Here is an 18,325-nt window from a genome sequence, read left to right as displayed (position 1 = left end):
ACATCTCTAGATGTGCTGCTCTCCCTCCCTTCCTTTGTTTTTTCTTTTTCTCTCTGTCCCCTCCCTCCATCCGTTTTTTTTTTAATTTTCTTTCTTGTACCTGGAAAGAGAATTTGAGCAGAGTAGCTGTGTTTTAACAAAAAGAGTCCTGATTTGGGAGCCATGAAGTCTGGCCCCAACACTGACTAGCTGTGCAACTTCTGGGAAGTCACTAACCCTCTCTAGGCCTCCATTTCTGTTTGCCAGACACTCTCCATCCTGAATAAGACAGAACACCTCTATGTTTATAGAATTCATATTCAAATAGAGATGAGTAAACAGATATGATACTTTTAGGTGATGATTAATGTGTTATTTATAAACAGCAATGGGGCAGAGCTGGGCATAGGAAGGACTTTAGATACGGTGGTCATGGGTGGCCTCTCAGTAGGTGACATTGAGCTAAGACTTGAATGATAAGAAGGAAACAGCCAGGACTGGCCCCTCACCCACATGTGGTAGATAAAGATTCAGGAGGATACCTCAGGAGCGAGGCATTCCAGCCCCACACCAGGCTCCCCAGCCAAGGGTTCCAGTGCCAGGAAGATAAGTCCCCATAACTTCTGGCTGCCAAAACCAGCAGGGATTGAGTCTGTGGAAGAAACTGCTAGAGCCCTAAGCCATTCCTCTTAAAGAACCCACACATGGACTCACCTACTCAGACTCCCTCCCTCTGAGGTCCAGTGCTAGGGTAGTAGCTTGAAAGGCACCAGTGGCATACAGGGAAAAACTGAAGTGTCTGGCATCAAGGCCAGCACAGGCCATTGTCTCTTTTCTAAAGCCTCCCCCAACAGAGCTGGCAAGCTTGTGCCATATCTGAGACTCCCATCAACCTGGCTAGCTCTGTTTGCTCTGCCCTGGAGAGCCCAGGAGACCCCACCCCACCCAACTTACAGGACCACTCAAGATGCTTTTCTATATGAATGGCTGGTCTTGGCTCAGGTTTCACAACTTCCTAAATCCTATCAAACAAGCAACAGTTGGCCTCCCTGAGCCCCAGGCCTGGCACCAGCAGCAGCCAGCCTAGATTCACAGCTTGGCTTCCCCTGGGAATCTCCAAGCCCAGCACAAGTAGCAGCCATCTCAGATCGCTTTATAGCTCATGTAGGGTGGCCCTGGGCAAAACACAGGTGGGACTGACCTTGCCCTGCACTACCAGGGAAACCCCAAGGCTAGCGCACCCAGTGGGCAGCTACAGACCACATTGGAGGACCACCACCCTGCGTCTGCACAGCTGATCCTCCACAGAGGGCGGAGGTTGGTGGTAAGTGGTCACAGCCAACACTTGTAGCTGACTGGCCAGGGTAAATCCCTCCCATTGATCTGCCAACAGCAACCAAGGCTCAACTACAAGAGGAGAGTGTACTCAGCCCACACAAAGGGCACACCTTGCGTACCCAGCTCAGGCAGTAGGGAAGGCTGTGCCACTGAACCCTACAGGGAACGTACAACATTAGGCCACACTACCAAGATGCAGAGTCAAAGCAGCTCTACCTAATACACAGAAACAAATATAGGGAGGCTGCCAAAACAAGGAGACAAAGAAACATGGCCCAAATGAAAGAAGAGATCAAAACTCTAGAAAAAGAGCTAAACAAAATGAAGATAAGCAATCTATTAGATGCAGAGTTCAAAACACTGGTTATAAGGATGCTCAAGGAATTGAGTGAGGACCTCAACAGCATAAAAAAGATCCAGTCAGAAGTGAAGGATTCACTAATTAAAATAACAATTTACAGGGAAACAACAGTAGAGTGGATGAAACCAAGAATCAAATCAATAATTTGGAACATAAGGAAGCAAAAAACAACCAATCAGAACAAAAAGAAGAAAAAAAAATGAGGATAGTATAAGCAGCCTCTGGAACAACTTTAAGCAGTCCAACATTTATATCATAGGGGTGCCAGAAGGTGAAGAGAAAAAGCAAGAAATTGGAAATTATTTGAAAAAAATAATGAAAGAAAACTTCCCTAATTTGGTGAAGGAAATAGACACACAAGTCCAGGAAGCACAAAGAGTCCCAAACAAGATGGATGCAAAGAGGCCCACTCCAAGACACATCATAATTAAAACGCCAAAGGTTAAAGATAGACTTCCGGCCAAGATGGAGGCTTAGACGGACACGCTAGGTCTCCCTCTACAACTAGAGAGGAATACAACTACTTCAAAACAAAGGATAACTAGAAATTCCAGAAAATAAAACTACACGGAAGCCCAACATATGAAGTTATAAACCAGCGGTGCTATTTGGGCAGGTAAGAGTTAAAGAGGGCAAAGCTGTTTGCGGAGCGGTGGGGCAGCGAAAAATCCCGGCGGCAGTCAAGCCCCTGGCAGTGCGCGACCCCAGCGCTGGGGAGAGCGGCCACCGCATCGCCTTGAACAGTGAGGCCCAGGGGGGCGGGAGGACGGATCCCGGACTCCTAGCTGAATAACTGTGTGAATCCATCTTGGACCCCCGCCCCCAAAGAAAGAAAGCACCACAGGGCTGCGAAATAGGTCGCGGACAGGCGCCGGTCGCTGACTTGTGACGCGTACACAGGCACTGCCCCCGACAGCCGGCCCAAGAAAACAAAACGCATCTGTCAAAATGTGGCAGACAACTATAGAAATCCCGGTGACACAGCTCACCAGGCAACAGATGGAGAACCTGACAGATGAACAGATAAGAAACCTGTCAGAGGCTCAGTTCTGGGCCATTGTTATCAGGTGGCTTACAGAATTCACAAAAGAGCAGGAAAAAGATATGAAAGAAGCGAAAAACATTCATAACAAAAGGAACAAAACTGCATACGAGACAGATGGTGAGGGAAAAAAATCCAGAGTTCATTTCAACAAACTGGAATATGGAGAAGGAACAAGCAGTCAACCAATGCAGCGAGAGGAAATGGGAAGCAACAATGAGAGGATCAGAAACCTCTGGGACAGCTATAAAAGGCCCAACATAAGAATCATTGGTTTGCCAGAGAATGAGGAAGATGAACTAGAACTTGAAAAATTGAGTGAAAATATAATAAAGGAGAACTTCCCAGACTTGGGGAAGGGAATAGACTTGCAGGTCCAGGAAGCAAGGAGAGTTCCCAAGAGACTGGACCCAGGGAGAACCACTCCAAGACACATTATAATCAAAATGTCAAAAATTAAAGATAAAGAGAGAATCTTAAAAGCAGCAAGAGAGAAGAAAAGAATTATGTACAAAGGGGTCCCAATTAGACTATCAGCTGACTTCTCAAGGGAAACCCTACAGGCAAGAAGGGACTGGCAAGAAATATTCAAAGTAATGAAAATCCAAAACCTACAACCACGAATACTCTATCCAGCGAAATTGTCATTCAGAATAGAAGGACAGAGAAAGTGTTTCCAGGACAAAATAAAACTGAAAGAGTTCATTAGATCCAAACCACTGTTATATGAGATGTTAAAGGGACTGGTTTAAAAAACAGAAGCTAGGGAGATGAAACAAAGGCAAACTAAATAGGCAACGAGAGTGGAAAAGGAACTGTGGGTACGGGAAGCATATTGGGGGGAGGTCAACAGGGAGGGGGAATGGGGAAAGGGAGGGAGATGATATAGGAATTGGGGATCAAGGTAGGAGGGAATGGAATAGACGGAGAGAGGTTGGGAGGAACTGTATGCACAACTAATGGACATAATCTAAAAGGGGGGGACAACTGGAGGGAGGGGGGCCACCGGGTGGAGGGGAGCAGAGGGAAGGGAAATTGGCACAAATGTAATATTTTAATAAAACACATTAAATCTGAAAAAAAAAAGGTAAAAGATAAAGAGAGAATCTTAAAAGCTGCAAAAGAAAAGGAGTTAGTTACCTACAGGGGAGTTCTTACAAGATTGTCAGCTTGTTTCTCAAAAGAAACTTTGCAGGCTAGAAGGGACTGGCAAGAAATATTCAAAGTCATGAGAAGCAGGGACCTATAGCCAAGATTGCTCTACCCAGCAAAGCTATCACTTAGAATGGAAGCGCAGATAAAGAGCTTCCCAGACAAGGTAAAGCTAAAGGAGTTCATCATCACCAAACCATTATTATATGAAATGTTAAAGGGACTTATTTAAGAAAAAGATCAAAACTATGAACGATAAAATGGCAAAAAACACATATCTATCAACAATTGAATCTAAAAAACAAACTAAGCAAATAAGAACAGAGACAGAATCATGGCTACAGAGAGGTTTTGATGGTTGCCAGATGGGAGGAGGGTGTGGAGAAATGGCTGAAAAGGTGAGGGGATCAAGAAGTACAAATAGGTAGTTACAGAATAGCCATGGGGACATAAAATACAGTATAGGAAATGGAGTAGCCGAAGAACTTTTATGCATGACCCATGGACATGAATTATGGGGGGATTGTATGAGGGAGTGGGGGTGCTGGATGGAGGGGTGGCAAAGAGGGAAAAATCAGGACAACTGTAATAACATAATAAAATATAATTTAAAATAATATTTATAGTAGTAACAAAAAATGTTAAGTATTAAGGAATAAATATAAAAGATGTAACTGACCAACCTGGAATAAGATAAAGCTTTACCAAAATACATTTAAAGACATCAGAAAATGGAAACATGCCATTTTTATGAAGATAAAATATAAAAATCTATTTTTACCAAATGAATCTCTCAACTCTATGACAGCTCAATAGAAAAAAACAAAGAAAAAAAAAGGGCATTTTCCTGGAACTTAACAAGAACAGGCATTTTCCTAGAAACTGAAAAAACAATTTCTATGAAAGAGTAAAGGAACAGGAAAAGTCAAAGTGATTTTGATGAATAAGAAGGGTAGGAAGAACTGACATACAAGTTACCAAGGCTTATTAAAAACCATAATAAGTCACGTGCTACTCATACAAGGACTTCACTTACCTCGGGTCCACCATCTCGAGCTCTCTGTCAGTCGACTTGGAGGTCAACCGGAGAATCGCCAGGGCAGCCACAGTTATGGCCAGACTGAACCGGCGAGCGTGGAACAATTCCAGCCTCACTGAGAAAACCAGACTGCGCATCTACCAAGCCTGCGTACTCAGCACTCTCCTCTATGGCAGCGAGACGTGGACCACCTACGCAAGGCACGAAAGGAAACTCAACAGCTTCCACATGAGGTGCCTGCGACGCGTCCTGCATGTCGCCTGGCAGGATAAGGTCCCCAACACCGAGGTGCTGAAGCGAGCCAATATGAGCAGTTTGCATGCAGTTCTTAGCGAGAGACGCCTCAGGTGGCTCGGCCATGTCAAAAGAATGGATGCAGGCCGTATCCCCAAAGACCTCCTCTACGGCGAGCTAGCAGAAGGCAAGAGGATGACAGGGCGCCCAAAACTGCGGTTCAAAGACATCTGCAAAAAGGACATGACACAATGCTCCATCAATCTCAACACATGGGAAGTTCAAGCAGACGACCGCCTAGCCTGGAGGCTCGCGGTCAGGCAAGGTACGTCACGCGCGGAGGCTGCGCGCAACGAGGAGGCGGTCCAGAAAAGATCGAGGCGGAAGCAGCGTCAGCAGCAGCAACAACAGCCATCTGCCTTCACCTGTACCAAGTGCGGCAGGGATTGTCACTCCCGAATCGGACTGCACAGCCATTCTCGGCGGTGCAGATAGACTCTCAGGAAGCTACGCCATCGTCTCTCGAGACGGACGGCTGCCGACGACGACGACGACTCATACAAGGAGACACAAACACACCAATGAAGGTGACCAGAGAACCCAGGACTAGACCACATATGACAAGCAGTGACATGACAGTCAGTGGGGAGAGAGGATGGACTAATAAGTAAATAACAGCTGTTCAAATGGGGACAAAAATGGATCTCTGACTTATAAGCCAAGAGTTGACAACAACAAAAACAAACGCAAAGAAAACATCTGGGTGCATTAAAGACCTACATGTGAAATATAATACTTCCGAAAGAAAATGCAGGAGTAAGGAAGCATTTCCTCAGGAAGACACAAAAACACAGACTACAAAGTAATAGGTAAAAGTTTTTATATTAAAAAAAATTAAACACCTATTCTTTAAAAGATACTGTCATATTGTCATGTTTTTTAAAAACTTCTAATAATTTAGGGGTAAATTTTTAAACATGGAGGAATAAAATAATGCCTGGGATTTACTTCGGAAGATGGGGGTGGGGGGGAGGTGAGGGAATGAGTAGGGTTAATTGTTGATATAGGCTTAGCTCTCGGTAGTTGTTGAAGCTGGGTGTTAGGATTCATCATATAGGGATTCATCAGATTTTCACTAAAAAGGTAAAAAGGACACTGGCTGGTGTGGCTCAGTGGATTGAGTGCTGGCCTGCGAAGCGAAAAGTTGCCGGTTCGATTCTGATCAGGGCAGAGGCCTGGATAGTGGCCCAGGTCCCTGGTTGGGCGCATTTGAGAGGCAACCAACTGGTGCATCTCTCGCACATCAAGGTGTCCCTCCCTCTTTCTCTCTCCTTTTACCTCTAAAAAATAAATTTTAAAAAGTCTTTTAAAAAAAGGTAAAAAGGAAAATAAGAACATTATGATAATAGGATACCAGGTTTCACCCACCAGATTGGCAAAATTTTTTTTAAAGATTTTATTTTTAGAGAGAGAGGAAGGGAGGGAGAAAGAGAAGGAGAGAAACATCAATGTGTGGTTGGCTCTTGTGCACCCCCAAATATGGACCTGGCCTGCATCCCAGGCATGTGCCCTGACTGGGAATCGAACCAGCAACCCTTTGGTTCTCAGGCCAGCACTCAATCCACTGAGCCACACCAGCCAGGGAAGCAGATATTTTTAAATCTGCTAATTTTAAGTGTTAGCAAGAACATCAAACAGTGGGAACTCATATACAAATGATAGGAATATAAATTGCCAAAACTAATTTGAAAGAAAATTTGGTATCTTCTACCAAAACTAAACATGTATTCTTTACTACCCAGCTGTTCCCCATCTAGGCCAAATCCTAGAAGAATCTTGCTCATGGAAACGTACAAAAATGTTCATAGGCTCGTTATTTTTAATAGCAAAAAAAAAAAAAAAGAGAAACTAGCAACAACCAAATGTTCATTTGTAACAGAATGTGTGACTCGTTAGTGGTATGTTTACATCGTGGATTGAAAGTGAATTTACTGCAGTTACATGGCTCAACATGGAGAAATCTTACAAACATGATTAACCAAAGGAATTTGCAGAATACAACATCATAATGCTATTTATCTAAAGTATAAAACCATGTAAAAGTAAGTAGGTTGTCAGAGATGCATACATATGTAATCAATTTGTAGATAAAGGCTGAGAATGATAAATTCAAAATTCAGAATAGCGGTTACTTCTGGTGGAAGAAGGGAGGAAAATAAGGGCACAAAGGGAGCACTCTAGGGATTGTAACATTTTGCTTCTTAAGCTGGGTGGAAGGTACATGAGTGTACATTATAGCATGCTTTAGTCCTTTTGTATATAATAAAATAATTCGTAGTTAAAAATTTTCACAATATATACAAATATCAACTCATACAACTGAAACTAATATGTCATATGCCAATTGTATCTCAATTACAAAAATATATATATATAAATATTTTCAGTATAAAGAGGGGGAAGTGAGAAAAGTACGCATTAGTGGAACAAAAAATTCAACAACCAACTTTTACTGAGAACAGATGAACAAAACCGTGCCTGTCCTACCAAGTACACAATCATCTGCCAGAAGAAAAATGCCGGTTTCTCCCGGTGCAGAGGTGAAGCAGCTACAGTAAAGCATGAGTTCTAGCCAGACCCCTGATGAGGCCCCCATATGTGAAAGCACTAATAGGGGGGCTTCTGATTCAAGGTAAAAGGTCTGAGCTTTCCTTCTCTTCACCCCACCTCCTTATAGTCCTCTCCTGTCTATTCAGATGGTTTCTAGGTTTGAGTCTTTAATGACATGCATGCAGTAAAAATAAATACAGTACCACGCTGAGTGTATTTTTCATGTAGCTTTCTGAAGTGAAGGAGGGCAAGAGAATGGCAGCAGTGTGAGTGTGAAAGACTTGACACCTTTGCCTTCCTCCTGACATCTGTGCCAGGGCTTTCCCAGGCAATGGGAAAAGCCATCCATGCTGAGACATGCGCTCTAGGCTTCTGGCTGACTCATCAGATCAGTCATCAGCTCAGGAGGAATGCATCTCTATACCTGTGCCCGATCTCAGGGGAAGAAGACATAGGAATGTCCCAGACTCATGTCCAATAAGGAGAAGGCAAAACATTGGTGGTCATCTTGGTATCAGCACCTTCTCCTACCACCTCCAGTTTCTAGCTTCCCCATGGCCTTCCTGGGGAGTCCCCAGCTTCCTCATGGCCTTCCAGGGGAGTCCCCAATTTCTCAGGGGCCTTCCTGGGGGAGTCCCCAGCAATAATGGAAGCCTGCTGGGCAATCTGATCCCCGGATCACATACAAAGTGTGATCAACTCTGGCTCCTTAGGCCTTGTCACACCTGCTGGATCCAAGGCCTGGGCTCTCTAACTTGAGTTCCAGCTTTGTGCCAGATTTCCGGGTCCCATGGTGATATAAGAAGTGTCATCTGAGGGTCTTCAGATCTGAAAGAGACCAAACAGAATCACAGGGCTTGTCACCCTTCCCATATCCAGCATCTGTTTCCAACAGGTCTCCACCTCCTCTAACTTTTTATGTATTTACTTCCAAAGCCACTGCCATATAATGTCCTCCCCTAGGTACACTGACTGGAGGCAACTCTTCCCTGTTATTTGCACCATTTTGCCTTTCTACACCAGTGTTCCTCCTGGTATTTTCCTAGCTCTTGGTGGCCATCTCCAACCTGACCTCCGTGAGGGACACTCATGCTATGAATACTAATAATGATGATAATGGCTAAGCTTATTGAGGACTTGATGTGTGCCTGTTACGAGTATGTTCCGCGCTAGGCCCTGCTCTGAACACCCAGGCACAGAGGCATTAAGTCACTGCCGAAGAAGCACACAATGCTTTCAGAGCCTGCATTTTGAACTACTGGGCTACAGGGGCTGTCTCCTTAAAGCCCAGGCAGATCAGACGCTGGCCCCCCTCCTGGACCCCTCCTTGCAGAACTTACAGCGCAGGATGGCCTCCTTGACTTGGTGGAAGCCTCGGTCCGGGCCCCGGCCATCCACAAAGTACATGAAGCGGAGCTCCGGGGGGTAGGCGTCCCTGGCCAGGCCTGCGAGCAGGGGGATGGTGCGGCCCTCGGCGCCCGGGGCCTGGCTCAGGGCCTGCAGCATCTGGTACCTGCACCACGGGTCACGCAGGAAGCCAGGAGTGATGAGCAGCACTCGGCAGTGGCTGCTGTCCAGCGCGCGGCACAGCTCAGACACGATGGCGCTGCCGGGGGCCGCGTCCCGCAGCTGCAGGAAGCAGCGGAGACTGGCGGAGCTGTCCTCCAGGAAGGCCACCAACTGCTGCGCGGCTGCCAGGTCCTCGTCGCTGTGGCACACGCACACGTCGTAGTCCTTTGTCCAGCGGCCACCACTGCTGCTGCTGCTGCTGCTGCTGGCGGCGCCCTCGTGTGCAGGGGGCAGGGTGGGAGATGCGGCCGAGGGGGCCGAGCTGAGGCCCGGGGGTGGGCGGTTGTCCTGCAGGCACTGAGGCGGAGCGTCGCTGGGGGGGCTTTCCTGGGACACAGGCATCTCCTTGGGCTTCTTCGACAGGGCCTGCCTGAGCCAGCCTGCGGGGACACTCCGCTCAGGCCTGATTCTCTCCGGGCTGCCGCCTCCCTGCGGCAGAGAGCGGCCGGCACCAGGAACCCAGCCCACCTCCCTGCACTGGTCGCCCCGCCGACTCTCAGACCCACTGCCCAGCTATGCGCAGACCCTCAGGCCTCGCCCAAAGTCCCCACCCCCTTAAAGTTTTCCAGAAGACATAAGAACCCCGACTGCTTTATAAGTCCTGGGATGTCAAGTACAGCCAGTGACTGTTAATAATACCGTATTGCATATTTGAAAGTTGCTAATAGATTTTAAAAGTTCTGTACACATCTCTGCAGACTCGTGAATAAAGGCCTCGCTTTACTGCTCAAAAAAAAAAAAAAAAAAAAAAGTTCTGTACACAAGAAAATAATTCTGTATGGTAACAGATCTTAACTAAACTTGTGCTGATCATTTTGCAATATATATATTGAAGCATGTTGTACAACTGAAACTAATATAATGTATGTCAATGACATTTCAATTTAAAAAAGCTAAAATAATGCCTTGGTATAACAACAATATGAAGAAGGAGGGGGAGGAGGGAGAGGGGGTGGAGGACGGGGTGGGGGGCAAGGAGAAGGAAAGGGGAAGGATGAAGAGCAGGAGGAAGTAAGGAATGAGAACAGTGACAGGAGTCTGCTTCCACTCACCAGCCATCTTGCCCAAAGGCTTCTTGGACCTGGAGCCAGAAGCTGGGAAGGAGGTGGGTGATGCCATAGTGTCAGGCTCAAAACCGACCCCCGGAGACCAGGCATTGGTGACATGGGAGAAGGGAGGGGACCCAGTATTGACCTCATGGAACGGCCATCCTACAAGGGACACAGAGAGAGAGAGGTTACAAAAGCTGCACTCACCCTACTCTCAGTCCCAGGGGCGGGCTCCCATGTTCTTTCTCCCCTAACGCCTGACAGCAGCTCAGCCTCCGAATGGGCCCCCAGCGCTCCTAGGAGAGGCCCCACTGTGACTGGGGCTGGTTTCTAGATACACCCAAGCCTGTGTGCTGTGGTCAGACTTACAGAGGATGAGTTCTGCATGACCAGGAGAGGGGCCGCTGTCTGCTCTACCTGGCCTGGAGTGCATTTGGGGTCTGGAGAAGGGCAGCTGGCAGGCAGGTCTTGACAGGGGATTCCTGTGTAAATGCTGAAATGGGGGGACAGTTGTTGCTTGGACAAATTATTTTGTATCCAGGTAGAGACGCTGAGAAGAAGAGAATAAACACATGCAAGAAACCTGGGGAAACTTTTCCTCTGAATTGGCCTTCCCCTGAATAATGCCCTCCCTCCCTCCTTCCCTCTATCGCTTCCTCCCTCAGGTATCAGCTCAAGGAAGCAGTGCCATATAGTGGCAAAGACTGCAGCCCGTGCAGGCCAAGGCCTGGGCTCTCACCTTCTATTAGCTATGGCCTTTAGCAAGCTACTTAATGCTGCTAAGTTTTAGCTACTCCATCTGTGAAATGGAAATCATACCGGAACCTGCTTCTCAGCATTACTGTGAAGATTACATGAGATAATTTATGTAAAGTACTAATGGTACATGTCATATAATGCTCAGAAAATCAACAAGGAAACAGAAGCCTGTAATGACAACATTACAGATTAATTTAATTGGTATTTCTGAACATTTCCCTGGGAGATCCCCCATCCTACACGCAGCTCCCTCTGCGCGGATAAAAGAACTGACTCAGAAACAAATTTTCTGAGGAGAGAGGAGGGTGAGTGTCTCTCACAGGAGATCACCGATCACTCTTTTCTCGGTCAGGGTTTCATTGAGTTTGCTACATGCAAAAACACACGGGGTAAGCATGCAGACCTCCACCAAATGGTTGGGAGTAACAACAAAGGGAAGGTATAAATCAGCACAAGGAGACAGGCAGCAAGACTGTGAGGTGCCAAGGCATATCATAGAACTCCAGAAGCCTCTTTTTCCTTAAACATTTTGTTTTCACATTCTACTAATAAGAATTTGGGGCTACACAGAGCAAGCAGGCTTCATTAGCTTCAAAGAGTACATTGCAGTTCCTATTGTATTTCTAAAGTCCCCCTGGAGTGTGGGACCTGCAGTATGGTACTTGGGGTGCATTTGCCAGCCATTTAAGGCTTATAGGTCCATATTCTGGTTCTGGCTCTACACAGCGACCACAACCCCTTGTGCCATACATACTGGTTTCCCACATTTTCCCCAAAGAAGCAGAATATACATTCTTTGCAAGTGCACATAGAACATTTTCCAGGATAGATCACGTTAATATACAAAACAAGTCTCAGTAAATGTAAAAATACTGAAATCATATGAAGTATCTTTTCCAAACACAATAGTATGAAACTGCAAATCAATTACAGGAAGAAAAACTGAAAAACATAAACACATAGAGACTAAATAACATGTTACTAAACAATGAATGGGTTAAAATGAGAGAAAGGAAGAAATCAAAAGATACTTTGAGACAAATGAAAATGATAATAAAACAATCTAAAATCTATGAGACATAGCAAAAGCAGTCCTAAGAGGAAAATTCATAGCAATGCAGGCCTACTTCAAGAAACAAGAAAAGTCTAAAATAAATAATCAAACCTTACACCTAAAGGAACTAAAAAACCAAACAAACACAGTTCAAAGTGGGTAAAAGGAAGGAAATAATAAAAATCAGAGTGGAAATAAATGAAATAGAGTCTAAATTTAAAAATACTATAGATTAACACAAAAAAAGGAAAAAAAAATCAATGAAACCAAGAGCTGGTTTTTTAAAGGTAAACAAGATTGAGAAACCTTTAACCACACTTGAGAGAGAGAGAGAGAGAGGGAGAAAGAGAGAGAAGCACCCAAATAAATAAAATCAGAAATGAAAGAGAAGTAACAACTGACACCACAGAAATACAAAGGATTATATTATATGCCAACAATTGGAAAATCTGGAAGAAATGGATAAATTCTTAGAAACACACAATCTTTGAAGACTGAATCAAGAAGAAACAGAAAATCTGAACTGACTAATTCCAACCAAAAAAGAAGCAGTATTCAAAAAACTTGCAACAAACAAAGTCCTGAACTGGATGGCTTTACACATGAGTTTTACCAAACACTCAGAGAAGAATTACACTTATCTCTCTCAAACTATTCCAAAAAATTCAAGAGAAAGGGGGATTCCCAATCTCATTTTACAGGGCCAGCATTATGCTGATTCTAAAACCAGATAAAGATGCTACAAAGAAGGAAAATTATAGGCCAATACCCGTGATAAACACAAATGCAAAAATCTTCAACAAAATATTAGCAAATCGAATCCAGGAATACATTAAAAAGATCTCACACCATGATCAAATGGATTTGTTCCTGGGATTCAAGGATTGTTCAATATCTGCAAATAATTAACCACATAAACAAAATGAAGGATAAAAAGATGCAAAAAGAGCATGTGACAAAATCCAGCAGCCATTTATGATAAAAACTCTCAGCAAAGTGGGAATAGAGGGAACATACCTGAATATAATAGAGTCCAGCCATATATGACCAACCCACAGCTAACCTCATACTCAATGGGGAAAAACCAGAAGTGTTTCCCTTAAAATTAAGAACTAGACAGGGATGTCTACTTATTCAACACAGTACCAGAAGCCCTAGCCACAAAAATCAGACAAAAAAAAAAAAAAAAAAAAAGAAAGAAAGAAAGAAAGAAAGAAAACACATCCAAAGGGCCCTGGCAAAGTAGCTCAGTTGATTAGAGCATCATACTGATATGCCAAGGCTGCAGGTTTGACCTCTGGTCAAGGCACATACAAAAGTCAACCAATGAATGCATGGATAGGTGAGATAGCAAATAGGTTGCACGCTCTCTCTAAGTTAATAAATATAAAAATAAAAAAATAAATTAAAAAGAAATGACACATCCAAATCGGAAAAGAAGAAGCAAAACTGTCCTATTTGCAGATGACATGATAATATACACAGAGAACCCTAAAGAGCCCATGAAAAAAAACTACTAGAACTGATAAATGAATTCAGTAGAGTAATAGGATACAAAATATTTAGAAATCAGCTGCATTTTATACACCAATAATGAAATATCAGAAGGAGAAACAAAGAAAAAATCCTATTTACAATCACATCAAAAAAATATAATACCTAGGAATAGATCTAACCAAGGCAGTAAAAGACCTGTACTCAAAACATGATAAGACAGTGAAGAAAGAAATTAAAAGAAGATACAAATAAAAGGAGGTATATACTATGCTCATGGATAGGAAGAAATAAAATGTCCATACTACCCAAAGCAATCAATAGATTCAACACAATTTCAACAGGAATACCAATGGCATTTTTCACAGAACTAGAAAAAATAATCCAAAAATTTCTGTGGAACCACAAAAGACCAAAATAGCCAGAGCAATCTTGAGAAAGAAGAACAAAGTTAGAGGCATTACACTTTCTGATATCAAACTATACTTCAAGGCTACAGTAATCAAAACAGCATGGTAATAGCATAAAAACAGACACATAAATAAATGGAACAGAATAGAGAGCCCCAAAATAATCCCACGCCTATATGGTCAATTAATATACGGCAACAGAGGCAAGAATATACAAACAGATAAAGACAGTCTATTCAATTAATGGTGCCAGGAAAATTGGACAGATACATGCAAAAACCAAAAAAGAAAGAAAAAAGAAACTAGACCACATTCTTACACCATACATAAGAATAAAGTCAAAATGGATTAAAGACTTAAATGTAAGACTTGAAAATATAAAACTCCCAGAAGAGCCCTGGCTGGTGTGGCTCAGTGGATTGAGCACCAGCCTGTGAACTAAAAGATCACCAGTTCGATTCCCAGTCAGACCACATGCCTGGGTTGCAGGCCAGGTCCCCAGTTAGGGACATGAGAGATACAACAAATTGATGTATCTCTCGCACATTAATGTTTCTCTCGCTCTTTCTCTCTTCCTTCCCCTCTCTCTAAAATAAAGTAAATTTAAAATAGAATTAAAAAAAAAAAGAAAATATAAAACTCCCAGAAGAAAACATGGGCAGTAAAGTCTCGTATATTTTTCTTGGCAATATTTTTCCTGACATATATCCTCAGGCAAGGGAAACAATAGAAAAAATAAAGAAATAGGACTACATCAAACTACAGCAAAGGAAACTATCAACAAAACAAAAGACAGCCTACTGAATGGGAGAAGATATTCATTAATGATATATCCGATAAGGAGTTAATATTCAAAATTTATAAAGAACTCAGACAACTCAAGCCAAAAAAAACCCCCAAAAAACCAACACCCCCCAAAAAGAAAACAAACAACAACAAAGAATCCAATTAAAAAGTGGGCAGAAGACCTGAATAGACTCTTCTCCAAAGAGGACACACAAATGGCCAATACACATATGGAAAGATGCTCAACGTTACTCCTCATCAGAGAAATGCAATTAAAACCACGATGAGTTATCACCTCACAACCGTCAGAATGGCCATCATCAATAAATGAAAAAATAACACGTGCTTGCAAGGATGTAGAGAAAGGGGAGCCCTCGTGTACTGTTGGGAATGCAGATTGGGGCAGCCACTGTGGAAAACAGTAGGAAGATCCTACTGTCATAACTGCCTTATGACCCAGCAAGTCCACTTCTGGGTTATATTCAAAGAAACCCAAAACACTAATTTGAAAAATATATGCACCCTTATGTTCATCCTCCTGTAAACTTATTCAAATCTAAAACCTTGGGTGTATTTCAGTCACATAAGAACATATCTTATTGACCAAACATGAATGGAAAATATAATTAATGTGCCATATTTTGCAAAAAAGTAGCAAATTGGTCTTCTCATTCTTACAAATTCCCTTCATTTTGAAACCATATCATATATATATTAAAGGTCATTTTAACCTAAAATGATATGAATTTATTGTGTAGTTACTTTGCTGCAGGTCTCGTGTAAATACACAAGCACTGAGCGTAATATAGATTGTGTCAGCAGTGAATTTATGGATGGATACACTTAACAAATTATGCCAATTACATATCCTTATACATCAGTCCCCTTTGATTTACAAAATGACTACCTTTTTTAGATTTTTTAAAAGGGCTTAAAAATACTTAAGATCTTAAGGATGAACAATGCTGAGGACTTCCACTACCAGAATAATAAAGACATTATAAAGAACTAGTAAGTAAGACAGCGTGATATTGCAGAAGGACAGAGAGATGACTGGAAGAACAGGGTGTCCAGAAGCAGACCCACATCTGTGCAGTCTAGCTCATGACAAAGCTGGCAGTGGGGAAAGATGGCCTTTTCAATAGATGGTGCTGGATCAGTTCAGATAGACAGCCTTGTGAGGAAAAAAAAAATCTGGATCCATATCTCATACCATCCAAATAATTAATTTCAAATGGATAGAAGTATAAATGAGAATAACGATAAAGCTTTTAGAGGAAAGTACAGGAGATTATCTTCCTGACTTTGACTATCTTCCTGATTCTTTGCTTTTTAAAATATCTTCTGGATTTTTAAAAAATTGAGATATAATTGACATGACATTATGTTAATTTCAGTGTACAACATAATGATTCAATATACAGGGTACGTTTACAGTTGTTCATATGGAAAACAATGCAATAATTAATAAAAACACAAGAATAAACTGTGTTTCACGTGCTCACAACTGTAAATCTACTTTCACCCCACCCTGTATGTTTACATACACTGAAATGATCATCACAGCAGTCTACTTACTGCGCCATACAGTTACAATGTCGTTCTCTTGCTGTGAGAACTTTTAAGATCTACTCTCTTAGCAACTTTCAAATATACAATATAGTATTATTAACTATAGTCACCATGTTGTACATTATACCCTCATGACTTAGTTATTTTAAAACCAAAAACTTGTACCTTTTGACCCCCTTCACCTATTTTTGTGCTCCCCCAAAGATTTTTTTCTAACTGGACTTAAATAATACAACCATGGGGCAGGGGGACAACCAGTAAATTGTACAACATTAAAACAAAAAACATTAAAATGAAAAACTTCTGTTCATCAAAAGACTAGTGAAGATTTTTTCAAACTGCACTTAAATAATGCAAACAAGGTAAAAAAACAATTGGACAATTCAGAAATGAAAAACTTCTGTTCATGAAAAGACATCATTATGAGAGTGAAAAGGCAATCTTCTGAGAGAAAAAAATATATTTTGAAGTTAAATATCCATAAATATTTCACATGCAGAGTATTTAAGAACTCTTACAAACTAGCAAGAAAAAAGGGGAAAATCTATTACAAAGTGGGTGGAAGAACTGAACTGACACTTTACAAAAAGGACATCCAAATGGCTAACAGACATAGGAAAATAAGCACAAGTCATCAGTCATCAGTAAGATGCAAATTAAAACCTCCATGCAACACCGAGCGAAATGGCTGCTGCGACAGAGAGACAATGCCAAGTGCCCGTAAGGATGAGGAGAACAGGCACTGACGCTGCAGGCAGCCATGTGAATTGGCACAAACAGTTTTGAAAGCTGACCATGGACACACCCAGCAAGTTCACTCTGGAACAAACCCAGCAGAAGTGCTGACATATGTCCACTGAAAGACAAACATAAGGAGGCCTTCGCGGCACTATTGAAAATCACCCCAAGCTGGAAACAACCCATGTCCACCAATCCAAGTGTCCAGTGGAAATAAACTGTGGTCTCTCTCTACAGTGCAACATCACACATCGGAGCGAACCAATTAATTACTGCCCAATGCAACAGGGGTGACTCTCACACGTCGAGAATAAAACGCCACACGCAAAAAGTACATAATATACGCATGTATCAAAAGTTCAAAGCCAAGCACAACTATCTTATGAGGTTGGAAGCCAGGAGGGTAGTTTCGCTCAGCTTAGGTGGAAGCAGTGATTGGAAATGGTGTAAAAGGGCTTCTGCAGGCCTAGCAATGTTTTATAAATTCTGAGTGCAGGTAGCGCAGGTAAGAAAGGTGCACTGTGGAAACTGGGTACGATGTACACTTACGATTTGTGCAATTAAAAAAAAAGTTTAAAAACCGACAGATGTGACTTCTTGTGACAGTCGTTACTGACCGCTGGTGCCCCTGGGTGAGCTGCAGAACTTCCCCTCTCCAGGCTGCACTGACCAGGCTGGGTGGCGACTTCTCATCTACCCGTCTGTCTCCAGGAGGACCGGTGACCCTGTCCCGTTCCGAGGTGGCGCTCCTGCGCTGTTTGCGTAGCCCAGCCCACGTAGGTGTTGGTGAAATGACTGCGGAAGGAATGCCTGCAGGTCATTACCGAGTAAAGCCATGTTCTTGCTTAAACTCGGTCACCAGAGCATCGGAAGCGCAGAGGGACAGTGAGCACAGCAGGGGAGGCTGTGGGGAAACCCCACGGAGCCAGGCCCTCCTCTCCGGCTCGTGAAAGGCTCCCTGAACCAGCTTCTTCGCGACAGGATGGTGACAGCTGTCTCGGAGGCCCTTTTCATCGCGCTTCCGTGCTCTGGGTGGCCGAGGCGGCAGGTACAGCGGCAGGAGAAAGGCAGCGGACCGGCAGGTGCGCCCGAGGCTGGGCCGAGGGTGGGGCACGGGTCCCGCCCGCCCCAAGGCTGCC

General features: G+C 43.3%; 1 protein-coding gene across 1 annotated transcript; it reads right to left on the bottom strand.

The window, feature by feature from the left end:
• Positions 1-7,364: 7,364 nt before the first annotated feature.
• On the bottom strand, positions 7,365-18,325 carry TIRAP (TIR domain containing adaptor protein). The gene is made up of 4 exons (XM_090292202.1): positions 17,804-18,325; positions 10,377-10,535; positions 9,096-9,704; positions 7,365-8,583 (listed from the first exon to the last, which is right to left on the bottom strand). Exons 1-4 carry the CDS (start codon positions 17,877-17,879, stop codon positions 8,564-8,566), a joined length of 864 nt encoding a protein of 287 aa, XP_090148328.1. The 5' UTR covers positions 17,880-18,325; the 3' UTR covers positions 7,365-8,563.

Source organism: Furipterus horrens, unplaced genomic scaffold (genome assembly GCF_987537825.1).
Source record: "Furipterus horrens unplaced genomic scaffold, mFurHor1.1.pri manual_scaffold_11, whole genome shotgun sequence".
In the NCBI taxonomy this organism is placed as follows: Eukaryota; Metazoa; Chordata; class Mammalia; order Chiroptera; family Furipteridae; genus Furipterus; species Furipterus horrens.
This window is presented reverse-complemented; position numbering and strand designations above follow the sequence as displayed.

Excerpts from the sequence above, each read along its gene's own strand:
- TIRAP (XM_090292202.1), bottom strand. The coding sequence starts at position 17,879 with ATGAGAAGTCGCCACCCAGCCTGGTCAGTGCAGCCTGGAGAGGGGAAG. Across the intron at positions 9,705-10,376 it reads GCCTTTGGGCAAGATGGCTG|GCTGGCTCAGGCAGGCCCTG; the intron begins GTGAGTGGAAGC and ends GTGTCCCCGCAG. Across the intron at positions 8,584-9,095 it reads CAAGGAGGCCATCCTGCGCT|ATCTGAAGACCCTCAGATGA; the intron begins GTAAGTTCTGCA and ends GGTCTCTTTCAG.